Source organism: Microcaecilia unicolor, chromosome 6 (genome assembly GCF_901765095.1).
Source record: "Microcaecilia unicolor chromosome 6, aMicUni1.1, whole genome shotgun sequence".
Taxonomy (NCBI): Eukaryota; Metazoa; Chordata; class Amphibia; order Gymnophiona; family Siphonopidae; genus Microcaecilia; species Microcaecilia unicolor.
Genome location: NC_044036.1, coordinates 346,047,449 through 346,067,222, shown reverse-complemented (window position 1 = coordinate 346,067,222; position 19,774 = coordinate 346,047,449). Strand labels below are relative to the sequence as shown.

General features: G+C 43.1%; 1 protein-coding gene across 1 annotated transcript in view; it reads left to right on the top strand.

Annotated features, from left to right (window-relative positions):
- Positions 1-19,774, top strand: part of LOC115471560 (coiled-coil domain-containing protein 57-like) — an 85,145-nt gene that overhangs the window by 12,929 nt on the left and 52,442 nt on the right. The window contains exons 4-5 of the mRNA XM_030205196.1: positions 8,716-8,889; positions 14,134-14,341. Of these exons, the coding sequence (XP_030061056.1) occupies positions 8,716-8,889; positions 14,134-14,341 (382 nt within the window). The remainder of the gene's footprint in view (positions 1-8,715; positions 8,890-14,133; positions 14,342-19,774) is intronic.

Sequence of the window (19,774 nt, the reverse complement as noted above, 5' to 3'; positions counted from 1 at the left end):
TATTTGCAGTCTGTAAAGTTATTGGTTCAAAGACCCATATATAGGGAAATTTACAGTAATCCAGTTGACTTATCACAAGAGAATGTTTTAGGATGTTTAATTCAGGAGGGAGTAACCGGGATTGTATGGATCTAATCAGACAGAGTTTATAAAAGGAGAGTTGCACAACTTGGGATATTCTAGTGTCCAGGATAATCCTGAGATGACGTGTAGTTTGTACCTGTGGAACAGGAGTATTCCCGAGAAGAACAGGAGAGGAGAAAGTTAGTTGATCCTGGTCAGTGAATAAAAGTGCCTTGGATTTATTCAGGTATAAAACAAGCCTATCGTCTTGAACCAGGGTGTAATAAGTGTGAGCTTGCTATTGATGGAGGAAATTTCCTGTTGATCAGAGGGATTGAATGGGGAAAGAATCTGGATACCAGGCTTCAAGTTTCATTTAGATTTGCTATCCCGTTGCTATTCTGCATATCGCTCTGCTAACCTCTTCTTCAGCCTCTCCTCCCTGTTCTTGCCTTATTTTCTTTTGTCTGCCCTATATGCATTGTAGTTCCTTTCTTTTGAGTTTTTTTTAGCTATTGTAAACCACTATGATGGAATATTCTCTTGGCTGTATATCAAATAAAAGATAAACTTGAAACTACAGTCTAAGTTTACAAAGAAGGGGATGGGAAGAGGGAGAACAGGACATGATTAGAATGGGTAGTAAAGCAAAACTACAGTTTCAATAGGATAGCAAAGGGTAGCACATAAGGGAGGGTAGAGTTGTTTATATCCACTTCAAAGAGAATAAACCTATTATGTGTAAGCGTCTGTAAACAGGAAGGTTTTTAGTTCTGATTTGAAACTGTTGAGTGATGTCTGTTGGTGTAGAGATGCGGTAATCGGTTCCAGTGTTCAAGGCCTTGTACTGAAAAATGGCTTTCCTTGTGTGTTCATGACATTTCTTGAAAGGAGGGAACCATTAAGAGAACTTGACTTGAGGATTGTGAAGTTCTCTGAGTAGAATAAGGAATTAAGAGTCGAGAGAGATAAGGGGGCTCACCACGTGAGTGGGTTTTGTATACCAAGAGTATGGTTTTATAGATAATACCATGGGTATTGGTAGCCAGTGTGCTGCTTTGAGAAGAGGAAATGTTACCTGATCAAATTTCTTTGCGCTTGATATTAACTCTGTGGCAGTATTTTGTGTGAGTTGTAGTTGTCGAATATCCTTTATCTTGAGGCCAGTATAGAGAGTGTTGCAATATTCTAGTTGACTAATAAGCAAGTGCACCAATATTTTTAGAGCTGATGGGTATATCAGGGATCTGATTGCACTAATCTGTTGAAGCCTAAAAAAGCATTTTTTAACAACAGTGGAAATTTGTGGTTGAAAAGAGAGACTGCCATTTAAGGTGACACTCAGAATTCTTGCATGTGATTGCAGGGGGAATGGGGACAGAACAGAACAAGATGGGCTGAGGTAAACTAGCTGGAGAAAAGAACACAGCCGAACTTGTCTGGGTTTAGTACTAGATTGTTCTTTTGGAGTCAGTTGGTCAACTATCAGGCTTATTTTCAAAATAGAAGGGCGCCCATCTTTCGACACAAAGTGCAAGATGGGCGTCCTTCTCACAGGGTCACCCAAATCGGCATAATCGAAAGCCATGGGGACGACCAAAGTTCACGGGGGCGTGTTGGAGGCGGGACTGGGGCGTGCCTAACACATGGGCGTCCTTGACCGATAATGGAAAAAAGAAGGGCGCCCCTGACGAACACTTGAACGACTTTGCCTGGTCCTTTTTTTCTTACGACCAAGCCACAAAAATTTGCCCTAAATGACCAGATGACCACCGGAGGGAATCGGGGATGACCTCCCCTTACTCCCCAAGTGGTCACTAACCCCCTCCCACTCTAAAAAAAAAAATATTTGTCCAGCCTCTATGCCAGCCTCAAATATCATACCCAGCTCCATGACAGCAGTATGCAGGTCCCTGGAGCAGTTTTAGTGGGTGCAGTGCACTTCAGGCAGGCGGACCCAGGCCCATCCCCACCCCCCCACCTGTTACACTTGTGCTGGTAAATGTGAGCCCTTCAAAACCCACCACAAATCCACTGTACCCACAAGTAGGTGCCCCCCTTCACCGATAAGGGCTATGGTAGTGGTGTACAGTTGTGGGGAGTGGGTTTTGGGGGGCTCAGCACACAAGGTAAGAGAGCTATGCACCTGGGAGCAATTTCTGAAGTCCACTGCAGTGCCCCCTAGGGTGCCCGGTTAGTGTCCTGGCATGTGAGGGGGACCAGTGCACTACAAATGTTGGCTTCTCCCATGACCAAATGGCTTGGATTTGGTCGTTTCTGAGATGGGCGTCCTCGGTTTCCATTATTGCCGAAAATCGGGGACGACCATCTCTAAGGACGACCTAAATTTCGTGATTTGGGCATCCCCGACCGTATTATCGAAACGAAAGATGGCCACCCATCTTGTTTCGATAATATGGGTTTCCCCGCTCCTTCGCCGGGACGTCCTGCGAGGACGTCCTCAGGAAAACTTGGGTGCCCCTTTCGATTATGCCCCTCCACGTTAATTACAGTGCGTCTAAAAGATATAGCAGTTGGATATTGTTTTCATAGACGAATGCCGTGAAATCCAGGGGTTGGGCAAGGGTATGGAGAGGTGCAAGGAAGATACTAAAAAGCATTGGGGAAACACTGACCGGAGTTCTGCTGATGTCATCATCAAGATGACTGCTTAGCCCTGGAGCTCCACTCGAGGCAGCAATAAAAGGTGAATTTTAGCAGTGTCTGACTGTCCAGAGCTTGACTTTCTATTTAGTCTGTTTTGTGTGGACCACTTCATACTTGATCATTCTCAGGAAAACGCAACGGAAAAATAAAAAGCTACTTCTCCCCCCCCCCCCCCACCAGCCACTCTGAATTCCACGGACCGCTTGGTGATCTCCAACATGGACAGCATGGAGGTGAGTGAAGGCCTTTCACAACTGATTGCTTTGATGGTGAAGTAGTGGGTAGAGATGGGCTCCTCAGAAAAAGAGTGATGCAGGGTTTACAATGGGCCTTGCAAATAGATAAGGTGACCCGGCTCAGCGAACTCAAGGGAATGATACAAACATACAAGGGGGCCTGGAAGACCTTTGCTCCCGAATAGAGGATGCCGAGCCACAGCTAGAGGATCAGGACTCTCAATTAAGGGAGATGGTTAGTAAAATTGATGCATCATCTGTAGCCTTGGATAAATTTACTGACAAACTGGATGATTTATTTATTTAAAAATTGATATTCCGCCTACATCTAAGTGGATTATAAGAGCTCATACATAATCAAATTTAAACAAAATAAAACTCAGATTACAAATTAACCATGCACATAGGAATAACGTGATTCCACAGTGTGCTTGAGTCAGAGCTGGAGAAGAATTTCACCCTCATTCTATAAACTATTTGTCGTCAGCAATAGGCCATTGAGCCATCAATGGGAACTTATCTGAGGAATTCAAATTTGACAGGGTGTATAGAGCCTTGGGCCCCCCACTGTTTATTGACCCCATGACATCATCACTTGTTTTCACTCATATGCGCTTAAGGAGCTTATCACAAATGAAAATTTATTAGGATCTCTGTGGCCACTCTTTAGAAGCATCAGGAATTTAAAGACGTAACATATCTTTTGCGCAAGGAGTGCATTAAAATATAAATGGCTGTTTCCGTTTGTAATTTCTTTCATTAGCGGGAGTGATGTGGTAGCTGTGTTAGTCCACTTTTAAAGGTAATAAATAGAAATAAAACATAGTAAAGAGAATAAGATGATATCTTTTTTATTACACTAACAATACATTTTTTGATTAGCTTTCAAAGGTAACCCTTCTTCAGATCAGAAAATAAATTATTAGTGGGAAAACTTACAGATTCAAAAACACTGCCTGTGCACTGCTTAAGTGGCTTAAGTTGTGGAAAGAATCAGATTAAACCAAGTTTGCTCCCCCTTCTATGAAACAGATGACTTCACGCTGGCAGCGCATTCCAGAAAAAAGACAATCTCCGGAGCATGGAGTAGAGGTCCTTTCCACTTCACAGACCTAATTTTACTACCTTGGTATTGAAACTGCTCCTCATTATTTCTGCATAGGTGGTAGATTAGCCTCCTTGTCGAGGACACTTTTTGTTCTTGTTTTGCTGGACTAGACCTCTTTGCATAATATGCTGACCTCGACTTGACATTGCGAACCTGTGGGATTGGGATTCGGGAGGGGGAAGTTTGTGGATGGGGGGGGGGATTGTTTTACTACCCTCTGTGTGCTTTACCATGCTTTAATGCTGTAGCTCACCCCCTAGAAGATAGACAATCAATCTGTCACTACTCAACCCTTGCATACGAATCTTTGGGGCAGTGATTTGTTGTATCCTAGCTTAAATTTGTTAGGTATCTGGCAAGTTCTTCTACCATGGGGAACGCACTTACACCCATGTCTCACGGGTGCACCTTTCTGAAAGTCATCTTGATTATACCTTACTGTCAGAATCAGCTGTGGAGCTAGTGCAGTCCATGGATATATTGCATGCTAGTATTATGGACCATGCAGTAGTCCACTTGGAGCATCTTTCTGGCTTTCACCGTTGCTTTTTCCAAACAGGTAGAAAAAGCGACGGTCAAAGCCAGAAGGATGCTTGAGTACATAAAGAGAGGCATGACGAGCAGGAAAAAAGAGCTGATAATGCCGTTGTATAAGTCACTAGTGAGACCCCATTTGGAGTACTGCGTGCAGTTCTGGAAACCGCACCTACGGAAAGATATAAACAGGATGGAGTCGGTCCAGAGGGCGGCTACGAAATTAATAAGCGGTCTTGAACACAGAAATTATAGGGACAGGCTTATGAATCTCAACATGTATACGCTGGAAGAGAGGAGACATGATAGAGACGTTTAAATATCTCAAGGGCATTTATGTACAGGAAGAGAGCATTTTCCAAATGAAGGAGAGCTCTGGAATGAGGGGGCATATGACAAAGTTGAGGGAACAGGCTTAGGAGTAATATAAGGAAGTACTGTTTCACAGAAAGGGTGGTGGAGGTGGTGGAGTCGAGGACTGTTCCAGAATTTAAAAAGGCGTGGGATTGCTTAGGAACAGGAAGAATTAGGGGTTACAGAGGATGGGCAGACTGGATGGGTCATATGGCCTTAATCTGCCGTCATGTTTCTATGTTTTCCTCTCCTAGAAAAGGTGAGACCCCATTGTGGCGTATACCCATGGGCTTAAAAGATGATGAAGATGTCAAAGCAAATTTAAATAGTAAATGGACAGCTTACTGCTCCCTCGATGTACAACATCTTGATAACACACTCCTATTTTAGGAGACGGGGAAAGCTGTAATGAGAGGGAAATTATTTCTTATCACAGTTTTAAATATAAGCAACTGAATCACCAGATACTTCTCTGGTCCAAGATGACTGTGTTGCTGTTTTATCCCTATTTTAAAAGGCGGTAAATAAATAAATATTGTTAGTAATATGTAATTTATCTTTAAAATCGTGCATGATACTGGAAGATTGGAGGGTGAGCCTGACGTCAGTGCCTGGCAAAATTGTAGAGACTATTATAAAGAACAAAATTATAGAGCATATTCAAAAGCATGGATTAATGAGACAAACCCAACGTGGATTTAGTGATGGGAAATCTTGCCTCACCAATCTATTACATTTCTTTGAAGGGGTGATAAAGGTGAGCCAGTTGATATTGTGTATCTGGAATTTCAAAAGGCATTTGACAAAGTACCCCATGAAAGACTCTAGAGGAAATTGGAGAATCATGGGATAGGAGGTAGCGTTCACAGCCGCTGCCTTGATTTTCTCTCCTCATGCCATCCTCGATCCACTTCAATCCAGTTTTCGCCCTCTACACTCGACAGAAACAGCACTCTCTAAAGTCTGTAATGACCTGTTCCTTGCCAAATCCAGAGGTCACTACTCCATCCTCATCCTCCTCGATCTATCCGCCACTTTTGACACTGTCAATCATGACTTAGTTCTTGCCACACTGTCCTCATTTGGGTTCCAGGGCTCTGTCCTCTCCTGGTTCTCCTCCTATCTCTCCCACCGCACCTTCAGAGTCCAGTCTCATGGATCTTCCTCCACCCCCATCCCCCTATCTGTTGGTGTTCCCCAGGGATCTGTCCTTGGACCCCTTCTCTTCTCAATCTACACCTCCTCCCTGGGCTCCCTGATCTCATCTCATGGTTTCCAGTATCATCTCTATGCTGATGACACCCAGCTGTATCTCTCCACACCAGACATCACCGCGGAGACCCAGGCAAAGTTATCAGCCTGCTTATCCGACATTGCTGCCTGGATGTCCAACCGCCACCTGAAACTGAACATGTCCAAGACTGAGCTCATCATCTTTCCACCAAAACCCACTTCTCCTCTTCCTCCACTTTCTATCTCAGTTGATAACACCCTCATCCTCCCCGTCTCATCTGCCCGCAACCTCGGAGTCATCTTTGACTCCTCCCTCTCCTTCTCTGCGCATATCCAGCAAATAGCCAAGACCTGTCGCTTCTTCCTCTTTAACATCAGCAAAATTCACCCTTTCTTCTCTGAACACACCACCCGAACTCTCGTCCACGCTGTCATTACCTTTTGCCTTGACTACTGCAATTTACTCCTCACTGGCCTCCCACTTAGTCATCTATCCCCCCTTCAATCTGTTCAGAAATCTGCCGCACGTCTTATATTCCGCCAGAACCAATATACTCATATCACCTCTCTCCTCAGGTCACTTCACTGACTTCCAATCAGATACCGCATTCAATTCAAGCTTCTCCTTCTTACCTACAAATGCACTCAGTCTGCCGCCCCTCACTACCTTTCTACCCTTATCTCCCCTTACGTTCCCGCCTGAAACCTCCATTCACAGGACAAGTCCCTCCTCTCTCCACCACCGCCAACTCCAGGCTCCGCTCATTCTGCCTCGCCTCATCCTATGCCTGGAACAACCTTCCTGAGCCCATATGCCAAGCCCCCTCCCTGCCCATCTTCAAGTCTCTGCTTAAAACCCACCTCTTCATTGCTGCGTTCGGCACCTAACTCTTACCGTCAGTAAATCCAGACTGCCCCAATTTGACAGTTCACTTGTCTACTAGATTGTAAGCTCTTTGAGCAGGGACTGTCCCTCTATGTAAATTGTACAGCGCTACGTAACCCTAGTAGCGCTTTAGAAATGTTTAGTAGTAGTAGTATTGTGGATTAAAAACTGGTTAAAAGATAGAAAAACAGAGAGTAGGGTTAAATGGTTAGTATTCTCAATGGAGAAGGGTAGATAGTGGGGTTCCCCAGGAACCTGTGCTGGGACCGCTGCTTTTTAACATATTGATCTAGAGATGGGAGTAATTAGTGAGGTAATTAAATCTGGTGATGACACAAAGTTGTTAAATTGCAAGAAGATTGTGAAAAATTACAAGAGGACCTTACGAGACTGGAAGACTGGGCATCCAAATGACAGATGATGTTTAATGTGAGCAAGTGCAAAGTGATGCATGTGGGAAACAGGAATCCGAACTACAGCTACATAATGCAAGGTTCCATGTTAGGAGTCACCGACCAGGAAAGGGATCTAGGCGTCATCGTTGATGATACGTTGAAACCTTCTGCTCAGTGTGCGGCGGCTAAGAAAGCAAATAGAATGTTAGGTATTATTAGGAAAGGAATGGAAAACAAAAATGAGAATATTATATTGCCTTTGTATCGCTCCATGGTGCGACCACACCTCAAATATTGTGTGCCATTCTGGTCACCTCATCTCAAAAAATATAGTGGAATTAGAAAAGCTACAGAGAAGGGCAACAAAAATGATAAAGGGGATGGGACGACTTCCCTATGAGGAAAGGCTAAAGCGGCTAGGGCTCTTCAGCTTGGAGAAAAGACTGCTGAGGGGGAGATATGATAGAGGTCTTTAAAATAATGGATGAGTTGGAACGGGTAGATGTGAATCGCTTGTTTACTCTTTCAAAAAAACTTGGAATTTGGGGTACACAATGAAGCTACAAAGTAGTAAATTAAAAATGAATCATAGAAAATATTTCTTCACTCAACATGTAATTAAACTCTGGAATTTGTTGCCAGAGAATGTAGTAAAGCAGTTAACTTAGCAGGTTTGGATAACTTCCTAAAAGAAAAGTCCATAAGCCATTATTAAAATGACTTGGGTAAAATCCACTGCTTATTTGTAGGATAAGTAACATAAAATGTATTGTACTGTTTTAGGATCTTGCCATGTACTTGTGACCTGGATTGGCCACTGTTGAAAACAGGATGTTGGGCTTGATGGACTTTCGGTCTGTTCTAGTATGGCAATACTTACGATTCTAAACCTTAAAGAGAGTCTGCAGGACAAATTAACTAAATTTACTGTCGCATTAGGAGTAGATGTGAGTGTATGGAGTACTGTCCATTTCCTTCGTAGAAGCCAACCAAGTGGGCTAGCAGCCCTAGCTCTTATATATTTTTTAACAACCACCTTTATGCATTATGAGTTTTGACATGACCCTGTAAGATCAGGCCTGCCTGGGCATAAGTGAAGGAGATGCTGTATCCCCTGCGCAATTTTATCTCCGCCGTTTCTGCATGAAGATAATGCTTTACGTTTGGAAAAGTTTTATAAGATGACACCAATATGCACATCATGCTTTTCCTTTTTAATATTCAGTTCTGTTTTCTCAGGCAAATATTGAGCAGCTTCAGTCTGAACTGACCAGTCAAATCCAGCAAAGCCATTCTGAGGTATCTGGTTTGCACAAACAAATGACAGATCTGGAGCTACAACTCAGAAAATCCAGAAGGGAGGAGAAAGGAAATTTACAAGAAAACTTGAATGTTATAGCACCTGGAAATGAAGTAAGTGTGTCAACTTTAGAAAAAGTGGTGCTTCTTTCTGTTAAATTTGCTTTCTCTGAACAGTGTCCTAGTATTGGACTGGGAAGACAGGCTGAAGGAATGGGATACTTTCTTGCGTGTGATGCCAGCAGTTTATGGGATGGGGTGCCATGCCAGCTCAAAGGCAACACAACACAACTAAATAGCTTTTTTAGGTTTATACCCACAGTTACCAGCAGCCTTAATGAAAGGGAAAATAAATGTTTGTGCTTTCCACTTGGACTGGGAAGGCTGAATTGGCATTAGAACTATACCACAGTAACACTGAATGCACATTGGGATCAGCGTGCATTAACGGCCAAACTTGATACGCAGTAAGTGCAAAGGGGATGTGGTAACTGTATGCCCCAGGGGCGTATCTGCGTGGGGCCTCAGGGGCCTGGGCCCCCGCAGATTTCGCCCTGGACCCCCCTACCGCTGCCAACCCTCCCCCTCCGTTGCTCGCCTACCTTCGCTGGCGGGGGACCCCAACCCCCGCCAGCCGAGGTCCGCGTCCTCCTGCCGCTGCCGGCTGCCTCTGGTGCTTTCATTTGTCCATTGAAGCTAGCGCCGATGAAAGTTTCTTTTGAGTCTGACGTCGCTGCACGTTGTACGTGCAGGACGTCAGACTCAGAAACATTTTCTGAGTCTGACGTCCTGCACGTACAACGTGCAGCGACGTCAGAGTCAAAAGAAACTTTAGTTGGCGCCAGCTTCAATGGACAAATGAAAGCACCAAAGGCAGCCGGCAGCGGCAGCGGCAGGAGGACGCGGACCTCGGCTGGCGGGGGTTGGGGTCCCCCGCCAGCGAAGGTAAGCGAGCAACGGAGGGGGAGGGTTGGCAATGGTAGCGGCTGGGGGGAGGGGGATTGGCAATGGCGGCGGCGGCGGCGGCGGCGGGGGGGGGGCTATAATGTGCCCCCTCACTCTGGCCCTGGCCCCCCCTACCGCCGCAGTTCAGATACGCCCCTGGTATGCCCCCTGCACTTTCCACACAGACAGGTTCCCTACTGCATGCTGTTGTACAGCCCAATTAGCCCAGATGTACCTACCTATGGCCACCTGTTGTTAGTTAGTTGGTTTCATTTCTGCTGTTTTATACTTTTAAAGTGAACGCAACAACCATGCTACCTCTTGTGGTGGCATTAGGTAGCACATGCTACTTAACGTTTTACATATTGCAATGTGCAGTCCACACCCAATCTCTGCTCGTACACTGCTCAGTCCCTAGACACATCCCACTCAACGCAGTAAGCACAGGACATTTACCATACTAGCTATTTTAGCGTGCACTTGCAGTTAGCATGCGCTGAAACCTGCACAGACTGCTGAGAGCACTTTACCTCTTACTTTTTTAATGCACATTGTGGGAGACATTGACCAAGGAAAGAAGTAAGTGAATTTAGAGAGCTTTTAGGGCTACTTCTGTTCAGTGACAATTCAGTAGTGATTTCACTTGCCCAGGACATATTGAGGACAAAATTCAATAAATGATGCACAGTTGGGTGCTGGGATGATCCGGTCTATGCTAATATTTTAATGTTGTGTGCAAGCATTTATGCCTGCAAAGACACAACTGATAGCAGTTAGATGTGCAAATGCAGGTATTCTATAACATAAAGCCTAATTTTAACCCGCCCATGCCCCTCCCCTGGCCACACTGGAGTTGCATGCTATGAAATGTAGGCACATTTTTCTCTGTTTCTATGTTATGGAATAGGGCAGATCCGTGCATAACTCCAAATTCCTGCTTGTTAACTCCAGTAATTGATGGTTACTGTCTAAATGACTGATTAGTTTATGCGCAGATCTGGGATCCACACCCAAATTTGGGCAAAAGAAAAGCAGAGAGTAGTCCAGTACTCAGACGTATCCAGCTGACTTTAGCCAGGATATTCGGTTGACTTCCCAGTTAAGTCAGACTTCTGAATATACTGTCCTGTGCTGAAATATTCAGATATGTTAATGTCCGATTTACGTGAAGTGTGTGTATGGGGCCTTTCTCTGTGAAACTGCTTGTCGTTGGTTTTAGATATTAAGAATATATATATAGTTACCTGCCAAAAACAATTAGATTGTGCAGAATATAAGTTTTTAAATAAATAAAATAAACCAGAGTTGTCCGACTTGTCTGTCTAGACTTAACTGGATAGTACTGCATATTGGCATGATCCAGTTAAGGTTTAATGGCACCCCAGACCACCTCTATCTGTCCCAAGATAACCAGTTACATTTTGGCCAAATAAAATTTAACTAATCTTCAAAAGATAAGATTAGTACAGGTAACTCTGTCCAGATAAATCTTTTGAATATCAGCCCCATTTTGTGTATCTATTAGTAGAGGAGTGTGGTAGCCGTGTTAGTGCACTCTTAAGGTTATCAATAGAAATCAAACAAAATAAAACATGGAAAAGAAAATAAGATGATACCTTTTTTTATTGATAATCAAAAACAGCGAAGATGACGCACAATAACAATAAAGTGAAAAAATGGAAAGGAAGATGTTTTTGATTATTGTTGTTTTTGCGAAGACAGGTTTCTTCTGTATTTGTTACTCCTTTTTTTATTGGACATAACTTAATACATTTCTTGATTAGCTTTCGAAGGTTGCCCTTCTTCCCTTTATCTATTAAAAACTGTTATTAATAATTATTGAAGATGGTACAAGGACTAAACAAGCACTTAAAATCAAACTGAAATGAAAATTTGCAAGGTAAAATGCTGGCTAATGATGTTTAATTGTTGATCTTTCATTAAAACCTTCTTTGAAATGAACCACCAATAATTTTGTCCCTGTAGTTCACTACCTGTTCTTAAAGTATCTGTCCCGAATTCAAAAAATACCTTTTAGGTGAGGGTATTTCCTAGTAGTTAAAGTAGTGGGCTGCAAATCAGAAGACCTGAATTCAAGTTCTGATTGTTTAGAGGTCACTTCTTCTCTTGTTGCCTTGGTTATTCAGTTATAATTTTTTTTTCTTGGGGGGAGGGGGGAGGGGGCAGACTTATTATCTCTGTTTGTTATTTGTTGTGTCCTGGATCAGGGTGCCAGACAAATGCCAAAATAAAGAACAATGCTGTTCGTAGGCAAAACTCCAGGAGGTGTGTTTTGTGCTCCATCGAATACGTCTTGCAATATCTCTTTTTGATAAATCCTCACTCTGCCTCTTTATTCAGTCCCTGGTAATTTCATTCTTTTATTACTGCAACTCCCTTCTTCATGGCTTATCATTATACCAACTACGCTGTTAAATTGATACACGGTGTGAAAAAGTTTGATAATGTTTCCCCTCTCCTTCAGGCAGAAAATTGGTTTGCCCATACAATACCGAATTCTCTTTAAGATTGTTACCACTTTCCAAGTTCTTCATTCTGGTCAGCCAGTTCTCTTATTCAAAAATCTTATACCCTACTCTCCGATACATACTTTATGTTCTTTTCAATAGCATGTTCTAGTTGTACCCTCATTTCTCCAGGTGCACTCACATCTTGCAAGAACCACATCGTTCTCAGTTGTTTATATTTATAAATGATTTAGAGATGGGAGTAACTAGCGAGGTAATTAAATTTGCTGATGACACAAAGTTATTCAAAGTCGTTAAATCGCGACAGGATTGTGAAAAATTACAAGAGGACCTTACGAGACTGGGAGACTGGGCGGCTAAATGGCAGATGATGTTTAATGTGAGCAAGTGCAAGGTGATGCATGTGGGAAAAAAGAACCCGAATTATAGCTACGTCATGCAAGGTTCCACGTTAGGAGTTACGGACCAAGAAAGGGATCTGGGTGTCGTCGTCGATAACACACTGAAACCTTCTGCTCAGTGTGCTGCTGCGGCTAAGAAAGCGAATAGAATGTTGGGTATTATTAGGAAAGGTATGGAAAACAGGTGTGAGGATGTTATAATGCCGTTGTATCGCTCCATGGTGCGACCGCACCTTGAGTATTGTGTTCAATTCTGGTTGCCGCATCTCAAGAAAGATATAGTAGAATTGGAAAAGGTGCAGCGAAGGGCGACTAAAATGATAGCGGGGATGGGACGAGTTCCCTATGAAGAAAGACTAAGGAGGCTAGGGCTATTCAGCTTGGAGAAGAGACGGCTGAGGGGAGACATGATAGAGGTATATAAAATAATGAGTGGAGTGGAACAGGTGGATGTGAAGCGTCTGTTCACGCTTTCCAAAAATACTAGGACTAGGGGGCATGCGATGAAACTACAGTGTAGTAAATTTAAAACAAATCGGAGAAAATTTTTCTTCACCCAACATGTAATTAAACTCTGGAATTCGTTGCCGGAGAAAGTGGTGAAGGCGGTTAGCTTAGCAGAGTTTAAAAAGGGGTTGGACGATTTCCTAAAGGACAAGTCCATAAACCGCTACTAAACGGACTTGGAAAAATCCAAAATTCCAGGAATAACATGTATAGAATGTTTGTACGTTTGGGAAGCTTGCCAGGTGCCCTTGGCCTGGATTGGCCGCTGTCGTGGACAGGATGCTGGGCTCGATGGACCCTTGGTCTTTTCCCAGTATGGCATTACTTATGTACTTATGTTTCACCCACCCTGTGAATATCACTTAAGACCTGAGCTTTCGCTCTTTAAGATTGAAAGCTATTCTCAAAGCTCACTTTTTCACCAAGTTATTTACCTCTGTTCCACGATGACTATAATACTCTCCTGTCTTTCCTTGCCACCCCTTGCAGTGAGATAACCCCTGCACAGTCCTGTGAATTGTCTCTTTTTCACTTCCCCACCTTATGTTCCTCCCTAGATTCATTTTAATTAAATTTTTTTTTTTTTTTGTTACATTTGTACCCCGCGCTATCCCACGCATGGCAGGCTCAATGCGGCAGGCAATGGAGGGTTAAGTGACTTGCCCAGAGTCACAGGGAGCTGCCTGTGCCGGGAATCGAACTCAGTTCCTCAGGACCAAAGTCCACCACCCTAACCACTAGGCCACTCCTCCACTTTTCTACTCCTCTCTTGGATTTTATTAAATCTTCCATATAACCCAGTTTTACCTTTTGTTTATATCCTCCCATTCTAACCCTAATTATTTTGATGTGTAAACCACTTAGATATTTATTATTATTTGCAGTATATTAAATAAAGCTGAACTGTGAACTGAGGGTATATTATGATAGCTTTGAATCACTATTGAATAATATGTATATACAGTAAGTGGGTTGATGTAAATGTGTAAACTCAATAAAATTGAACAATTTATAAGCAGCTGCAGGACATACTGACCAGACAGCCGTTAGATGGATGTGGTGGTGGAGATGGACCTCATCAGTCGCTGGGCTGCTCTTTCCACGTGCTTCATGGGAAACTTAAAGAGGCTATGAGGAAAATTTCCCGACTTACCCAGGAGAAGCAGCAACTTATTGAACTGGGAAACCGGCTTCGAGCAGAACTTGGATCAACAGGAAGTGGAGGTAAACAATTCAGTTTAAATTCAAATTTATAGCCCACCCAATGCCCAATAACGGAATCTAGGCAGTGTACAACACAAAATTAAAAGCAGGTATATAAAATGAAAAACATAAAAATAGATATCCAATTTAAGACTGACCAAATCAGAAAGCACTCTACAGTAATAACAGAGAAAGTAAATACAAATGGACAAAACTGAAAGCAAAAGAAATCATTCCATTGAATGATACAAATCCAGATTTAAAATTCAAGAAACTAAAGCGACTTCTTACTAAGAAGCATTAACCTGCTAGCATAGGTTTTACCATCTGACCCACTGCGCTAACTGGCTAACATGCTGAGTGGGCAAGACAGGGGTGGAGCAGAGGCTTGGCTTTCGGTGATAACCAATGTGCAATAGCTGTCACAATACTTGATAGCGCAGCTGCACTACCATCCCCTGAAAAGGAAACAGTAAGTTTGGGCGCACTACCAGCAGTCCAGTGGCATGGCCACTAGCACCAAAAGTCTCTGACCCTCCCCCGATTCAGTTCCCTGACCCTCCCAATTACAATATTCCAACTCCCCCACCCCATTGCAATCCTCTCCAATCCCCAAAACAGCACAAATCTACTAACTACTCTTTCAACCCAATGCCTCACCCACATGTAGGTTTCAGAACCTCCCCTGCCTTCCAGGCCCCTCCATCACACCCAAGCCTTACCCAGTGGTGATCATTGGTGGTCCCCTTCTGCTCCTGCCCATCTTGCTGTCCCTTTCAAAATGGCTGCCATGGCCCCTAATGGTAGTATCGCAGTACTACTGCTAGGGGTCAGCCATCCATATAAGGAGGCAATCTCCTAGTTGTCATTATTATGTTAGGGCTGCACCACATCATCTGGCCCTGTCCCTGTATGCTAAATGCACGGCAGACTTTGCACTTATTACATGTTCCTTTTTGCCTTTAACGTGCAGTAAGTGCAAAATCTTACCATACTTTAGTAAAAGATCCCCTAAGATATAAACTCAGCAGAAGTACTTCAGTCCAATAATTTTGCAAACAACCAAGTCTAGTTTATTTTCTCAAAGAAGAATAAAATGTCTCTAACTTCACATCAGTTGGCAAAGTATTCCACAAAGGAGTAGCAGCTCCTGAGAATGCATGATCTTTACCCCCACTCTTTCAATTAGGAATAAAAAACGAATATCTGAAAAACTGGGAAGTGCAAGGTTTCTATTTCAAAGATTTTAGGATGTATATTCAACATACAGGAGCTTTGTCCTTTGAAAATTTGGAGGCTGGTAATGTCTTGGGTACTTTAGTATTGCCTTGGAGTGGGTGCAAAGTCACCACTGCTATTACTACTATGACTTGTACTAGGCTGCGTTTGGTTTGCTAGTCTCTAAAAAAAACTTATGAAATATCACAAAATATTATAGAAAAAATTGTACAGTAATCAGAGAGAATTAAGTCTTCAATTACTCACCCACCATCACAGCATCTGACATCAGTTGTAAAGTTATAACAAAACTTACAAAATCTAACATCAGTACCTCTGGTAATTATAAGTAATTAGACTAATTAGATAAAGAAGAGAGAAAGGAAGAAGAAAGTTTGTTCCATATACAAAGGTCACAGAACAGAGAGAAAGAAGATAAAGAAAAGAAGAAAGAAAGAATAAATGAAAGAAAGATTCTTAGATATAGAGAATTAGTTTCTAGAATGTACAAAGGGGGGAAGCAAACCCCTTCAGGAAAACAGGTCATTTGGATGGATCTGAAACACATTCTCCAAGCATGCCTAGTTTTTCAAAGTTTCTTTGTCTGCAGTGTGGTTTTATAGGCTGTGGTGAGCATCTCTTCTACCCTGGACCAATCATAGGTGCTGCATATTTATTTATTTATCACATTTATACCCCACATTTTCCCACAAGTTTGCAGGCTCAATGTGGCTTACAATAGACCGAAAAGGCTATCGCCAGTCCAGTAGTTATACAAATACAATAGATTGTGGTGTTCAGAGTAGATAGAAAGAACAGGGTATAAAGAGAAAAAGGGTAAAGGTAAGAGAGTCCAAAGTAGTCCATTTATATGCTGTTTTGAAGGACTTTGGGTTTTATGTTGGAGCCTAGGGGTAGGCCTTCCAGAATAGACTGATCTTGAGTAATTTCCTAAAGTTGAGATGGTTTTGAGTAGTTTTGATAGCTTTTGGCAGTGCATTCCATAATTCGGTGCTGATAAAGGAAAAGGATGAAGCGTAAGTGGATTTATATTTGAGGCCGTTACAGGTAGGATATTTAGGAATGAACGGGATGTGCTTGATGTATTCCTAGCTGGAAGATTGATTAGGGTGTTCATGTATCCTGGGGCTTCTCCATAAAGAATTTTGTGGACTAGGGAGCAGATTTTGAAGTTAATTTGTTCCTTTATTGGGAGCCAGTGCAATTTCTCTCGAAGGGGCTTTGAATTTTCAAATTTGGATTTGCCAAAGATTAGTCTTGCTGCTGTGCTTTGGGCAGTCTGAAGTTTCTTTACAAGTTGTTCTTTGCATCCTGCGTATATTCCATTACAGTAGTCTAGGTGACTTAATACCCAGTGATTGAACTAGATATCGAAATACTTCGAGGGACAGGGGATAGAACATTAAATCGATGTTTTCATTGTTGATATATTGGCATATGTTCTTGAAATGTAAAAACCTTAATAAAAATATTTATTAAAAAAAAAGAAATACTTCTCTAGGGAAGAAAGATTTTATCCGCTTGAGTTTCCACAATGAGAAGAACATTTTCTTTGCAGTGGAATTAGTTTGACTAACTAGCGATAGGTTGCGATCGATAATTACCCCAAGTATTTTTAGGCTCTCAGAGATAGGAAGGGTGAGGTTTGAAGTTATTAAAGATGAAGGTTTAAACCTATTATGTATAGATGAAAGGATAAGGCAGCGCGTTTTCTCATTATTCAGCTTCATTTGTAAAGTATTAGCCCATTTGTTCATGATATGCAAGCCAAGATTGATTTCTTTGGAGATTTCGAACAAGTCATTTCTAAAGGGGATGTAGATTGTGACGTCATCAGCATAGATAAATGGGTTGAAGCCAAGATTGGATAAGGATTTAGCCAAAGGGATCAACATTATGTTGAAGAGTGTAGGAGATAAAGGAGCGCCTTGGGGAACTCCATATGGGCTGGAGACTTGTAATTAGGACTTTCATATATGCTGGAAGCTTGCAATTGGTCCTTGCCACACCTCTTTCCAGTAAATCACTTTTGTAACAGGATATACCAGGTATCTGAGTTGCCTTAGCAACATTTTCACCATCAGAGCATGTGACCAGCCAAACATTCCTTCATGTGGCTGATAGGAAAAGAGTGATGGGGGATGGGAAATAATGCAGTATACCTGAAGTAGAACTTTATAGCTTATAACTAAAATTATAGACAGACTACTAATCATTACTATAGCACTACTAGACATACGCAGTGCTGTGTACATTGTGTGCAGGTAGTTTCTCTGTCCCTAGTAGACTCAAAATCTAAGGTTTTTATTTTTGTACCTGGGGCAATGGAGGGTTAAGTGGCTTGCCCAGGGTCACAAGAAGCTGTACTGGTAAGGCAGTTGGATGATTTCAATGACAGACCTGCACAATTGGTGCTTTGGGCCTAACCATAAGCCTGGCTCTTGTTCTTTCTGTTTAAAAATGCAGTTGAGTACACAGAGGACGTGTCAGGTCCAGCAGGAGAGACTTTTTGGCTCCTTGAAGGCCGATCCATCAACATCGGCACCGGACGCATCGACCTCAGTGGCTGCCTGGACTTTAGCTACCAGTGGAAGTACAGTGGCATTGAGGAGGTCTCCACCTCCCTCGACGTTGGGAACTGGTAGTAGGCCCTGGGACCAGTCAGTATCAGACTCAACACCAAAGACACATATGGGTTCCACATTGTCCTCATTGGCACCTAAGGACTGCGATGCTGAGCGTCTGAGGGAAGCCCAAGAAGCACAAGCATAGGTCCTCCTTGATGCACGGTGCAGGAGTGCCAGGGCATTGGCATCGCCAGTACCCGAGAAGTGCCAGCACTGAGATGAGTGTTTCCCCTCCTTGGTAGAGGTGCAGGTGCACCAGTCTCTGGGCAGCTATGTTCCCGGTTCCAGTTCGGCACCTGCTTCTTCGCAGGCTGTCCCTGTCCTGGCCCCTCAGCCTTTGCCCATGCATGCCTACTGTGAGCGTTACCGACCCATGCTCAGAGAAGAGCTGGCACAGATGCTACAGCTGCACACTGCTCGGACAAACCACACACCCATCCTGGTGAAAGCGTTCCGCATAACTTAGACTGCAAGTGAGCCTTAGCCTTCTATCTGGAGCGGACTAAAGCCCATAGACAGTCCACCCAGCTTTTTGTTTCCTTTGACTCAAACAGGATGGGGGTAGCTATTGGCAAATGCACAATTTCCAGTTGGCTAGCAGATTGCATCTCCTTCACTTATGCCCAGGCTGTTCTGACTCTTGAGGGTCATGACAAGGCTCATAGTGTCAGAGCCATAGCTACGTCAGTAGCCTACTTGAGGTCAGCTTCCATAGAGATTTGCAAGGCTGCAATATGGTTGTCAGTCCACACATTCACATCTCAGTACTGCCTTGAGTAGGATACCCAACATGACAGCCGGTTCGGTCAGACAGTCTTGCAGAATCTGTTTGGTGTCTAGAATCCATTTCTACCCTCTTAGGCCTAGTTTTGTTATGTTCCAGGCTGCACCTTCAGGTTAATTGACTTTGAGGTTTCACACATTTTGAGTCCCTATTGTCCTAGCATTGTTGTTTTGAGTGAGCTTGGTAGCTAGGGATTCTCACATGTGAGAGTACAACTGGGTCTGCTTGTCCCGGAGAAAGTGAAGTTACCCGTAGCAGGTGCTCTCTGAGGCCAGCATGCCAGGTGTTCTCAGATACCCTCCCACTTCCCCTAGGACCTGTGCTCTTGTGTTGGGGAGGAAGTCACCTACACATGCATGGTGGGACGTTGCTAGAATTTTCATGAAACATCTACACACTAGCCAGCGTCTGCACCGGTGCTCCGTTGGATGACCTCACCCACATGTGAGAATACCTGGCCTGCCATCCTTAGAGAACATCTGCTACAGGTGAGTAAGTTCACTTTAGCGTAGTAGGGTTTAAAAAAGGTTTGGACAAGTTTTTGAAAGGAAAGTCCATAAACCATTATTAAGGTGGACTTGGGGAAACTTCATTGCTTATATTCTTGGGATAAGCAGCATGGAATTTATTACTCTTTTGGGATTCTGCCAGGTAAATGTGACCTGAATTGGCCACTGTTGTGGAAAAAGAATATTGGGCTTGATGTGCCTTTGGTTTGTCCCAGTACGGCAATGTTTGTGTACTTAGGTAATAATAGTTATGCAGTTTAAAGTGCATCTACTTTATTTGCAGAGGGTAGGAAAT